The sequence below is a fragment of the Neomonachus schauinslandi genome, chromosome 5 (genome assembly GCF_002201575.2).
Source record: "Neomonachus schauinslandi chromosome 5, ASM220157v2, whole genome shotgun sequence".
Lineage (NCBI taxonomy): Eukaryota > Metazoa > Chordata > Mammalia > Carnivora > Phocidae > Neomonachus > Neomonachus schauinslandi.
Window position 1 is genome coordinate 21,112,769 of NC_058407.1, and position 13,897 is coordinate 21,126,665.

General features: G+C 36.8%; 1 protein-coding gene and 1 pseudogene across 5 annotated transcripts in view; one reads left to right on the plus strand and one right to left on the minus strand.

The window, feature by feature from the left end:
- Nucleotides 1–697: 697 nt before the first annotated feature.
- Nucleotides 698–13,897, minus strand: part of NR1H4 (nuclear receptor subfamily 1 group H member 4) — a 46,637-nt gene continuing 33,437 nt past the window's right edge. For all 4 annotated transcript variants that reach the window (XM_021687555.1, XM_021687554.1, XM_021687553.2 and 1 more), the window contains 3 exons: nt 12,298–12,444; nt 2,408–2,521; nt 698–936 (listed from right to left, as the gene is read on the minus strand). In XM_021687555.1, coding sequence (XP_021543230.1) covers nt 698–936; nt 2,408–2,521; nt 12,298–12,444 — 500 coding nt within the window. The remainder of the gene's footprint in view (nt 937–2,407; nt 2,522–12,297; nt 12,445–13,897) is intronic.
- LOC110578040 lies at nt 12,647–13,128 on the plus strand (annotated as a pseudogene). The gene has a single exon (XR_002480161.2). The product of XR_002480161.2 is annotated as a ubiquitin-60S ribosomal protein L40-like (transcript).

Here is a 13,897-nt window from a genome sequence, read left to right on the forward strand (position 1 = left end):
TGTAAATGCTGCTTCAAGATCCTAACTGCGAAAGGGTTTGCTTGAGGGAATACTTTATGTGAGAATCATTAATTTTTCTGTATGTTATCTCTTTGAACTTCAAAGAAAATGAAATGATCCAAGGGCTATTACAAATAAATGAGTATTCACCAGGACTTCTCCAGGGATGAGAAAAACACCATTTGTGTTATGAGAGTTTATCTTTTTGTTAATTACCCATCACCCCCCCCCAGACACACATACACCAGGCCCAATAGGATGTGATTCACCATTTAAAGATATGGGTTTGTATTTTTCAAATTTTGTTCCAGAAGAAAAGCCTGTTGCCATTATGTTCAGTTTATTGCCAAAATTGAACACAACTCTGATAAAATGTATGCAAATAAGGTAAGATGAAGAGCAAAATGAAATTTTCCCTATTTCAACAGATAGAGGTGAAGAATGATCAATTTAATTAGGCAAACAGGGCATGCCAATTAGAATGAAAGAGTCCCTGAAGCCTTGTAAAATACAATGTAAAGAAAGTCATCCTATCTAGCTCTATATTTACAACTGTGGAAGTTATGTAATTACTGCATAAATATTCATCAAAATTCTTGTGTGAAACCAGGTACAAATGAAATAAAAGAAAGTTATACATCAGATTTATATTATGAGGGAAATAAAGAGCTAGATGCTATTGCCCCTTCGATGCTCATCACTGCACATCCCAGATTTCACAGAGAAGTGGGGTAAACTTATGGTCATTTACTCTCCATGACATCAGCATCTCTGCATGGTGATGATTGAAAGTCCGCAACTCAGTCAATCGACCCAGGAGACAGGCAAAATGTTGAGGATTTTCAGGCTGATAAATCTTGCACAACTTTTGGAGCACATCAAGCAGTGGTTCCTGAAGCTTCTCTACTGCCTCTCTGTCCTTTATGTATTGTCTGTCTGTTTTGAGGTTTAAAATATAAAGACAAAATTAAAAAGTGGAGAAGTGTTAATTTGGCATAATTATAGCAACAGTAACTTGCTTACAATGTAACTTACAAATGTGCACTTTTAAATGTACATAAGTGTTTAACTTGATGAATTCACACACACACACACACACACACACACGTATGCATGTAATCACAACTAGATCAAGATATAGAACATTTATTGCCCCCCCCACCAGAAGCCTCCCTAAATTCTCCTTCTAATCTATGCCCCCAAAGGTAACCCATATGTGGACATATGTATCATTTCTAGTGGGTATATTCTAAGTAGCGGAATTGCTGGGTCATAGAGTATATATGTGTAACTTTAGTATGTATGGCCAAAAAGTTTTTCTTTATTTTAATTATTTGTTTTATGGTAAAATAAAGTAACAACTAGTTTCTGCCTTGATATTATGTATAAAGATGGTTTAAGGCTAACATTGAAATTATGCTTTACAAATCATGAACGTGGCATCGCTCTCAGATTATTAAAATAATCCAAAAATACAGACAAATTTTATGTGCAGAGATATCCATTTTGACATTGTTTAAAACAACAGAAAAAAGGAAACATCCTGAATATCCAAACATGGTAACAAGTAAACGATTGTCCATCAATATGATGGATACATATATTTCAACAAACTTTTACTGATATAATTTTCTTTGAGAGAGAGAGAGTGCATGCATGGGCACACAGAGGAGGAAGGGCAGGGGGAGAGGGAGAGAGAATCTTAAGCAGGCTGCATGCCTAGCACAGAGCCTAATGGAGGGCTTGATCTCACAATCCTGAGATCATGACCTGAGCCGCAATCACGAGTCAGACACTTAACTGACTGAGCTACCCAGGTGCCCCATTACTGATATAATTTTTTAATGACATGGGAAAATAAACTTAAGAAAAGGATAGTATGTTCTCTATTATTTTAAAAAGTATGTAATTCCATTTAGGTCCCTGTTCAAATACCAACCCCTCAGAAAAGCCTTTCCTGACTACTACTAATAGTAACATTCTGCCACTTTCTTTCCTTATATCCTCATCTTTATATATATATATTAGCATTACCACCTCCTGAAAATTATTTTTGTTTCCTCATTTATTGTCTTTCTCACCCTACTGGAGTGCAAACTCCATGCAGCTCTCTCCTGCCCGTTTCTTTACTGCTATATCCCCCAATGTCTGGAACCATGTTTAGTGCTTAGTAGGTGTTCAAAATGCAATTATTCAATGAATGAGTGTGATGTTTAGAAAAAGGCTGAGAAGAACTACACTGAAATATTAACAATGATTCCATTTGAGTGGTGGGATTACAGGCCATTTTACTTTTTTTGTGTGTTGCTGTGTCTTCCAGTTCTTTAAGAAACATTATTACTATTATACTGGAGAGGGAGTAGAACAAACAAATGGCATAAAAATAAAAGTGTAGCAACGAAATTACCTGGAGAGAGGATAACAATTGCTGTAAGCAGAGCATACTCTTCCTGAGTCATTTTCAATTCTGCAATGCTTTTATAAAAACTAAACATAGGTGTTATGTACTCATCAGAGATACCTATGGGGGAAAGATGAAAAATTACAGAGGCATAATAAAATTTTTGAGTGACTAAAAAGTGTAAAACTATAAACACATTGTACATACATGCACATGTTAATATTTATGCACAAATGCACAAATAATGACTACATATTATGTGTCCAGTCAAAGGCAGATCATTGCAAATATGGTCGGTTAACAAAATCCTCAAAATATCACCTAATCAGTGATTTGTGTGTCCCTGATTTTAGCAGTGCCTTTGTTTCAGTCACTGCTGTCCGACAATAAATGATAATGTTCTCAAATTGCCCAAAGACTCTCCCAACTTCACCATTTTCTAGATAGGGTTTGGTTAATCTTTTTAATATTAATATCTATAATCATGGTATAGGTAGCATCTTAAACAACCAACAAAAAATTAATGTTCTTAACCCCAGAAGTATAAACATCTGCACTTAATACATCAGCTAGAGTTCTTCTCAGAGTCCATTGTCTACTAGGGCATTGGTACTTGGCTGTTCTCTTCTAAGTCAATACACCCCAAATCAAAAATACCATGTACAGATCTAAACTCCTCATCTTCCTCAAAATCCATCCCATTCCTGGTATTCCCATTCTCAGTGACTATTATCTTCACCCACCCATCTGCCCCTGCCTGACAACTGAGACTCGGCCCTCTCTCTAACTCGGGCAGGTGCCGAGTCCTATGATTTGACCTGCTACCTCTCCCTGGGTGCTCCCTCTCCTCTCCATGACACCGGGAATTGATTTCCTTTAAGTCCGTATTTCTTTCCATCTGGATTACTACAACTGCCTCCTCACTGGTCTTCCTGTCTTCAGTTCAGTCCCAGAATCACAAAATTCAAATCATACCCTGTCCCCCCAATTCTTACAAACCTTCAAAAACTCCCAGTGGCTTTTGTCATAAATGTTCTTCCTTTTTACATGGGAAATTCCAGGATCTGTCCCCTGCCTATCCCACTACCCACTACTCACCTACATGATAATACTAGTAGGATCCGCATTTATTAAGTACTTATTATGTATTAGGCACTGTTCCAAGCATTTCTTATGCTATAATTCATTCAATCTTCTTAATACTCCATGAGATGGGCACCAAGAAATCATATAATTTGCCCATAGACACACGGTTGGTGAGATGTGGAATCAGGATTTGAACCACAGCTAGCAGACTCCAGAGTCCTGGCTCTTAGCTGTCACTAAGCTGCGTCACCTTTCTATCATCCAGCCATGTTCAGCCACTTGGAGCTCCCTAAATTACTCACACTGCCTGGTTTTTATATTCTCTCTACTTGGAATATCCTCCTTCTCCTTTATCTAGATTAAACCTCTTCGTAACTTAAGACTCCTTTGTGTCACTTCCTCCACTCATTCAACAAGTATTAATTTTGTGCTTGTTCTGTGCATAGCTCCACTCCAGAAGAGCCTTGACTGCAGAATTACAGAGAAAAGGAGGAGGAGAAGGAGCAGGAGGAAGAGGAGGGGAGGAGAAGGAGGAGAAGAAAAAGACCATGGGAATGAAAAATAAAAAGACTGTGATGTGACTTATGGATGAATTAAGATGAGGATGAATTTCCCAGAATTGGTCCACACTAAAATCGACTGCTCTATTCTATCTCCAACCAGACCTAGAGCCATACAGCTTTGGCCAAACCAAACTAGAATATAGTTGGATTCCAGACACTAAAGAGTACAATTATCATCTAATATTATGCTTCACAGAGTCAGAAAGTCTAAATCCTTACCTTTAGAATAATCTAAAGAGTCTTCCCAAACTGAATCCCTGGTCTTTCACTCTTTAGTCAGAATGTCACACTTTTCTTCCCCGTTGACTTTTGATTCTTTAATTGACCCCAGTGGGCTCTCTTTACAATAGTGTCTTTGTTAAGCAACTTGGGTATTACATCATGTGGAAGATTCCAACTTTTACAGATTGAACTGAATACCCATGACTAAACTAGATACAACTTAAAAATGCAGAAGGTTGAAGTATGTGAGCCTGGGAATACCAGTCCTGGTTTCCAACAAACATGGAGGTTGAGTTAGTGAGCCAGCTCTGAGTTTGAAAACTGACCTATGACTTGATGTTGGTCACAGTACCTAAACTTCCATAAGACTCGGTTTCTTCATCTGTGAAATGTGAACTATAACAATAGCATTATATGAGATAATATATGTGTAGTGCTTAGCATAATGCCTGGTTGATAGCAAACCCTCAATAAATGTTAGAGCAAATACTATTATTGTTATTCAGGAAATTGGATCAATTTATAGATCATTAGTTCATTTTTATCTCAGTTCACCTTAATTTTAGTTAGATTATGCTTATTTACTTTTGTGTTTACAAAGCTATGTTTTTGTTTTGTTTTTACATTCTGCACTTTCCTAGAGATGAATACAAATTGGCTGATTAGTGATTTGCTTTGGTATTTTTCTAGGTGTTAAAGCTAAACTAAGATCTATATTTTCCTGGTAAGGTTGTTTTCGTTTTTTTTTTTCCCACTTTAAAAAAGAAAAATGGCAGTCTTTAGGCTTTCCTCAGCATTCAGGGACTACACCCATCATTTGTGGCTACCTAAAATAATAACTCATGACCATGCTATTTTTTAAAATAGTATACATACAAGGATTTGGTGATAATATTAAAGGCAGCTGATTTGAAAATATTTAATTTTTAGAAATCATCTTTGACTACCTAATTTCCTATTTTGTCTTTCTAAATCCCCATTAACCTTCCAAAAATGCTACCTCCATTAGCTATCTAACTATAGCTAATACTTTTGAGGAGAAAAGAGGTAAAGATATTTGTTATGATTGTTCATAGTGTACATATTGTACAAGCTAACAGTGAATATAGTGAAAATGTAGAAAATAATAGAATTTTTAAAAAATAAATTTCCTACAGCATAGATCAAATATAAATCTGCATTTAGAATTGGAGTTAATAATCAGAATTAACCACAGCACCATCAACAAAGGGGTGTTTTAAGTGTTTATGGACCAGCAATTTCTAACCTAAGAAATGTAACAATAATATCATTCCAAAGGGGCAATCTTTTCTTGTTTTCCTGCCTCCTCCTTTCTGGAGATAAGCTTCAAGTTTGTTTCATTTTTTGCTCCTATGCCCAATTAGCTGATTTTTGGCCACAAGGGGGGGGCTATTTTCTAACTTAAGGACAAAGACTACTGTGAAAAAGGACAAAGTTTAAGAAAAAAAAAAAGTATGTTTCTGCTCCTGTTTCTTGCTTTGCCTTTTTTAAAGAAAGAGGTATGTACCTGAACAATTAATTGTTCAATAATCAAAAATAGTCTTTGAGAGAAAAACTACTGATAGAATTAACTATGCTATTTTAAGTTATTTTGAATGTAAATGTCTTTTATTTCCTAATTAACTTCCAAGTTTTGATTGGGAACAAAAAATAAAGCAGACGGATGTGTGTGTGTGATACAAGAATACATATTATATAAGACACCATTCCTGGTATTTTAAATACCTCTATCTGATTTATTATACTTGATGGGATCAAGATAGACGAAGAATCTTACTAAAAATGATGCTTTTTGCTCAAAATCATGTAATTTGACATTTTCCTAGAAATGACACCACCCCATAGCATAGAAGTTAAGGTATAAGTCTCTGACATACCCTACAAAGCAATGTTTGCCTTCTGCTTTCCTTTCAAACCTAAGCTGTCTCCATCCCAGTAGTTTCTCTATGAGCTAATGACACCAAATCTTGGTTCCTGAAGCTGATTCACGTCACTGTCTACACAATTTCTCTACCTCCCTCTCCCCCCAGTCCCATGGCCAATGTACTATGGCAGAGGCGGACTGAAGCTCCAGCCCAAGGTCCAGCCACTGTTGGTCTCATTTCTCTTGTCAGAGGTTGGTCTAGTCAGCGACAGTACAATTTTGACCAATGAGACAAAGGGGAGTCTACTCGGGAGGTCTCAAGAAAGATTTCTATACTCAAGAAGAAGTCATTAAGTTTCTTCATTAAGTTTCTTTTTCTTTTGGCCACTGTTGCACCTAGATGTGATGCCTGGAAATGCTGTGGCCAGGAAGAGAATCAGCCTGAGGATAGAGCCAATACACCAAGGATAGCAGAGTAGAAATTTGAAAAAGACCTGTCCTTACTTTTTAGGCCATATTGAATTGGATTTTCTGTAATCATCAGCCAAGGGCATCCTAACAGATAGTTCCTCTAAAAATAAGATACATTTTTAAAGTCTTCATGCTTTTTTGCCTGAAATATAAGGCAAACCCTGTTAGGCTAGGACACACCACTCATGTTTCAAGGCAACATTCAAATTTTGCTTTCTCTGTGGAGCTTTCCCTGTGTCAGTGAAGCAGAATTAGTTGCTTTCTTCTCTAGGTCCATTTCTATTGCATCTATCACAATTCATATCTCTCCTTCCCAATACAGTGTGAAATGCCAGAAAAAATTCTATGAGAACAGGAACCAATGCTGTATTCCTAGTGCTTGACACACTGCCTGACCACTAAAGGGTGCTCCATAGATGTTTCTCACTCATCTCTGTATCCTCAGTTACCAGCATCCTGTTGGAGACATGGTAGAAATTAACAAATGTTTGTTAAATTGGGCAATATTCTGTTTTGCTAGTTCCTTGCAATGAAGGTGACATAGTTGTGAGACATGATGGGGCAAGGGATGCCCTTAAGACAATGGAAACATTCTCATGGTGTTAAGAGATTGGACCCTAACCTCTATTTCAACTGCTAAATTCTACACAGAGAGTCATTTGTGCCATACTGTTGGCCTTAAGTGAAAAGCTGCCATCAAGTTAGCAATTCAAAAAACAATTACTTTCAAAATAAAATATTTAATTTGAAATATTTAATAAATAACATGCTTCCTATTAACCCTAGTGGCTAAAGGTTATGTGGCTAAGTTAGATTTCACTGGGGCTTAGGAGTTGCCAGGGTTTGGATTGTCAAGTTCCAGATTCATCTCAACAAAATTCACCAATTTTTGTACACCAGCTGTGTCCCAGGCACTGTGATAATGCTGGGAATAACCTTCTAGCAGTCAACAGATTAATGGAAGAAGCAGATACATAAATAAATTCATATTGTCCAATACTGGACAAGTATAAAAGGCTTAGGGAACACAGCTGAGAGCCAATGAAAATGCTGACTCCTATATTAATTTAATACTTTCTCTTATTTTGAAAATGTCTTTTTCCTACAGTTTGAACCCCACATTTGTCTATGCCAAAATTACATGACCACTTTTAAAAGCAAAATGAGGTGTTAAGAACTCTAAATTTTGACTTATGCATTTACTTTTCTTATAAATATTCTGTTATTTGTTCTTAACATTTCCAACCCTTTTTTCAAAGTCAGTATCTGAACCGATAATCAGCTTACATCAGCTTCTTTAGAAAAGTTAGTTCTTAAAATTGTTTTCATTTGTTGCCGAAGCTAAAGCAGTGAAATCATGTGTATTTAAAGAGCAGAAAAACAAGCCCAGTATATTGCACAGAGTACACTTGACCATGCTACTGTAAACTAGCTACAACTCCATCATGCTAATAAGGATCTCTCATTTCTCTGACCTCCCTGATTCTATTCACTTTATCATTTACCTAAAGCCAATTGCAAATAGCTACCTGCTCCTTATATGTTCTCTCTCAACCAAAGGGCAGGAACTGTGTTTTACTAGGTCTTTTCATTCCTTACTAGCTGATAGTAGAGCAAATATTGGACCATGGTGAGTGACAGGTGCAACATATAGAAAGAGCACCGGGCTTTGAGTTGGATCACCTGCGTTCATCTCCTGTCAATCTGCTGATTAGCTGTGGGACATTGGGCAGGTCAGTTAGCTTCTCTAAGCCTGTTTTCTCACCTATAAAATAGGAGCATAACACCCACCTTTAGGGGCCATTGAGAATACAAATAAGATGATGTGTATAAAAGCGAACTATTACAAAATCACAAGATAAATACTGTCATCCTGATAAACACATATGAATTGAATATTTCATTTATGTCTGTTATGGGAATCAAAAAAGGTCAAAAATATCATAAATTTCAGAGGTTATTTATATTTGAAGTTAACAGAACAATTTGCATTGGTCTGTGAAAAGTTATTGCTAATTTCCTTAATGTTAAAATGTAAACTCATTCAATGTTAGCAATTTCAGTGCTGTCGTATTTTATGGTATCATATGATAATTCTTAGTTTTAATAAATATTTCAGCTTTAAAATCTAGTTTGCATAATAGTACATTAGGAATAATATAATTGAGGCACTAGAATTATATAGAAATAACCCAACCACAGGTTATGTCAGATATAATGTTCTGAAGCCTCAATTAACATAAAAAACACTATAATCCTCATTAAGTAAATGTATCTCAGGAGACAGTACTTTTGTGTATGTAATTGGGATTTAATAATAGCAAACAGAAGAGTATGAATTTGAAGAACAAGAAAGGAAATTTCACATTATATTCTTTAAAGAGTTCTGTAGGCATAGACAGGGCAACTTTGAGATGATATGTTTCTCTAGAATTAAATGTACAATAGAAAGAAGAATGTGTTATATTTGCATAAGAATAGAAAGTTATTCTGGAAGGTCATCTTGCAAGATCAGGTTTTTATGTGGTGTGTGGAAGAGGCAATGTTCCGAAAATCCACTGGGAGAAGCAAATTCATAAATATTAATAAATGGAAACATCATTATAGATAATAAAATATGAAGCAGCATGTGAGTTGGAATGGGTTTTATTGTCACAATATGTGGTTGATGTTTGGGTAAAGTAATCTATTTATGAACTAGAGGCACACATATTTATTTCTACAGTTCGTATTCTGGAAAATTTCATTCTTGAACTTTCCTGAAACTTGCAAAATCACAAGTTCTGGAACCTATGTTAATCAAGCAAGTTTTTTTTTTCTATTTTAGTACCTATTTTTAACCTGCAAGACCCTCACAGTTTCTCACCTAGTTATTGCATTGATTTCTTTATAGACTTGTCTCAATCCCTCTAAAACTTCCTTCATATTACTGCTTGAAAGACTTTTCTACAGTACTGCTATGGTCATGTCATATCTGCTCAGAACATTACAAAGACTCCTCATTATACAAGAACTATATTAAGCTATTTTTATGGCGTCCAATGTCCTTAAAAATCTAGCAGTTACTACATTTCACCTTCAGAAATACTATTTTTCAGCAATATCATGGTATTTGTGAATCCAACACATGGATGTTCTCACACTTCCACATCTTTGCACTTGGAATTTCTATATTATTATTTAATAGCTATAGCCCTTGGAATGCCTTTCTCAGACTTTTGTGGTTTGACGAGTTCTTAACCATCCTCCATGATTCACTTGTCAACTTTTTAAGCCTTTTCTGACTCACAAGTAGACTCAGGGAAGGCAAGCACATCTCTCTGCTTCAATTTCATTTTGCATATACATCCCTCCTAGTCCCAATTACGCTGCACATTGTTTTGGAATCCTTTGCTTATACAACTTACCCATTAGTCTATAAGTCCTCAGGGGACAAAGAACATATTTCCTCATCTCCATACCCTCAATAATTATACAGTGCTTGGCACAAATCAAGTATTCGATGTACATTTGTTGAATAGAAAGATCTCCTTTATTGTGCCTATTGATTAGTAACTCATTTCCCCCTCCTACTCAATGGACATAAAGTTTCAGTTAAGCAAGATGAATATCTGCTATACAATATTGTACCTATAAGCAACAGTGCTGTATTGTACACTTAAAATTTTGCTAATAGTGTAGATCTCAGGTTAAGTGTTCTTATCACAATAAAAAAAAAAAATCAAGATACTCAAGTAGCTGCCCAAGTGACTGGCTAAACCAGCAGTCAAAAAAATTGATTAGTTAAGAGAAGACAAGCAGTAAGACTTATAGAACTGGATGGTACCTTGGAGGTTACCTGATTCAACCCTTCTCCCTTACCCCCAGCATCCTGGACGAATGGACAGATGAATGAACACACACACACACACACACACAAAATACATTCCAGACCATGTAAAATAAAATCTGTCCAGAATCAGAATCCATATTTCTTGATAATATACTGTCTTTCAAAGGGTGAAAATCTCCAACAATATATTTCTCAGACTGTTTCCCTTCTCTCCATTTCTTCTGGGAGCATGTTCTTGAAACCTCTTGCTTCCTGAGAGATGTCTCCCATCCTGGCTTATCCTAACATTGCTGGAAGATTTGTAAAGCATGACTGTTTTTCCTCCCCTGCTCAAAAATCTTCAATGTCTCCCTATTTCTTAGAAAATAAAGAATAAAGCCTTTATCCTAGCATTCAAGGTCCTCACCATTTGATTCTGACTTTTAAAAAAATTCTATTTCCCTTTGATGTAACCCTTAATCCAATCAAACTCAACTACTCATTCTTCTTTGTGTGCATAACCTGAGCTTTCTTGCCTCAGTCCTTTGTTTCTGTTGGTCCTTCTCTCTTATACCTCCACCCTGAATATTCATATCTAATATCATTCAAGGCCCAGCTTGCCAATGAAATCTTTCCAGAGCCTTACCAACTAGAAGTCACCCCTATCTCACTTTCCTTCCACATTTCATTAAAACTATCAATGTACAGTCCATGTCTTTCTACTAGACTATAAGCTTCCTAAGAGAAGGAAGATGCCTGATTCCTCTCTTCGCTACCTCCACAGTACCTTGCCCTTAAATATATGTTAAACTAATAAATCAATGGATATATATGAATAATGCATCTTTTTAAAATGTGCATTCTTTAAATCCATCAATGATGATAATTATGCTTTCAGTATTTAAGAGAAGAAAACACAATAATTATGGGATGGCTGCTTTTAAAAAATAATTTTCAATTTTTCAATTATTTTCCTTATATTGCAAATGCAGAACTTCCTAAAAACTTTCCTTCCAATATCTATTCTAAAACACTGATTTTATAAGTACTTAAACTTGTTCTAGTCATTCATAAAAAGATAATACTTTGGAAAGAAAAGATCTTGAGCCATCATTTCATTTCATTCATCCCTCCCCTCCCAATCCATATATAAAGCATCTCAGGAAAATAAAAACTTATCCTATTTTAAAACTCTTCTAAGATAAATTGCACAGAATTCCTGGAAATTTATTCCAATGTCTCTTAGCTCTTTCTGTCACAGTATTCCTCCATAGTAAGTTCAGCTCATACTATTATTTTATTTTGTCTATTGAGAAGCAGTGTAGTACAGTAGTTTAGACAGGGCTTATAATGTCAGACTTCCCGTCTGTCTCTGGGAAAGTTATTAACCACTCTCTGTGTCAGTTTCCTTATCTATTAAATTTGAATAATAACAGTACTTATTTCATAGGACTTTGCAAGGATTTGATGAAATCATATATGTAAAGTATTTAGGACAGTGTCTAAAACCTAGTAAATGATGTATAAATGTTGCTAATAATAATTCCTTTTATTTTGCTTTGAATAGAGATGGGTAATAGTTTGATTCATAGTCATTCATACATGAAGATTTTGAACAAATGAATCTTTTTTTTTTGGACTGAATTGTCTCAGCTCCTGTATGCTATGTTTTTTATCAGACTAATTTTCCAAACTTTAAAAAAATTCCTCCTTTGGCCCTTAATCTTAATATATGGCAAAGAGTATTTTTGGTATTTTGCTAATACAACCAGGATTTTTTAACCAACCCTCTAAACACCTCAACTATTTAATTCTTACTTGCAGGAGCAAACTCTTTACCATTAACCAAATCACTTACCACTCTTCCGAATTCTTTCTTCCAGTAGGTCAGTATGTCCAGCTGGAAGTTTCTTATTGAAAATCTCAGCTGAACGGAGGAACATAGCTTCAACTGCAGACCCTTTCAGCAAAGCAATCTGATCTTCATGGTCCAAAGTCTGAAATCCTGGATGAAGGTGATAATCAAAGCAGTATGAGGGAATTGTGAATTCTATATAACAATATTTCATCATCACTATCATCCCCATTGATAAAGCATTTCCATAAAGTGATTTTATAATTGTTTTAAGATTGGGTATGTTGAGGTTCCGCCGCCCTCTTTCTCTTCAGCTATGTGGCCGAGCGGTTTAGTGGCGGCCGCCAGCAGACGCAGAGATGCAGATCTTTGTGAAGACCCTGATGGGCAAGAACATCACCCTCGAGGTTGAGCCCAGTGACACCATTGAGAATGTCAAAGCCAAAATCCAAGACAAGGAGGACATCCCGCCTGACCAGCAGCGTCTGATTTTTGCGGGCAAACAGCTGGAAGCTGGCCGTACTCTGTCAGACTATCATATCCAGAGAGTCCACCCTGCTCTTGGTGCCACCTGCGGGGTGGCATCATCGAGCCTTCCCTCCGCCAGCTGGCCCAGAAATACAACTGCGACAAGATGACCTGCCACAAGTGTTATGCTCGCCTGCACCCCCGCGCTGTCAACTGCCGCAAGAAGAAGTGCGGCCACACCAACAACCTGCGCCCCAAAAATAAGGTCAAATAAGGCCCCTCCACCGGCTCTTCCTTTGCCCGCAGGGCGGCCTCCTGCCCGAGCCCCAAGGCCCTGGGGCCTCAATAAAGTTCCCCTTTCATTGACTGGAGCAGTAAAAAAAAAAAAGAAGAAGAAAAAAAAAGATTGGGTAGGTTGAGTCATTAAGTATCTATTGTTCTCTCCCAAATAGAAGCTGACTTTTATCTTCGTTGAGTAGGATTTGTTGAACAAGTTGGGTAAAAAAGGATGTCAGATCCCCATCAAAAATACATGTTATGGCAGAACAGACTGATTCAGATGTAGCAGCCCTCAGAAATTGGAAGAAAACAAATTCTCTTTGAGCCATTATATTAGTCAAGTCTGGTGTCATAGGGTCAACTCTGCAGAATGGAAGCATCCACAAAGCAGAAAAAAATCTTTACATATATCCAGACATTTAAGGGAATATTTGGCTGATTCATTAGTTCATCTGGACAATGGGGACATTTTCAAAAAAAAACAAAACAATCAAGGTCACGTTAAGATACCTGCTCTGAGCTCAGCACTGTATCATGCAGGGTAGAAAAAATCAGAGAAATATGGGAATGGATTGATAACCTGAAGGAACATACACACTTGGAAAATCCAAAGTCCTTATCCTGGCTTATATGCCACAGTCACCAGCAGCCTCCCTGACATCATTTCTTCTTCCTCCTTCCCCTCACTCACTGTGCTCTAGCCACACTGACCCCTGGCTCTGCTGTAAACATACAAGCTTGCTTTGCCTCAGGGGTAAATGCCCTTCCCCAGCTATCCCCATGTCTCACTCCCTCACTGTATGCAGATCTCTGCCTCAAGGTAATCCTACTAAAACAATACTCCCCAGAACTCACT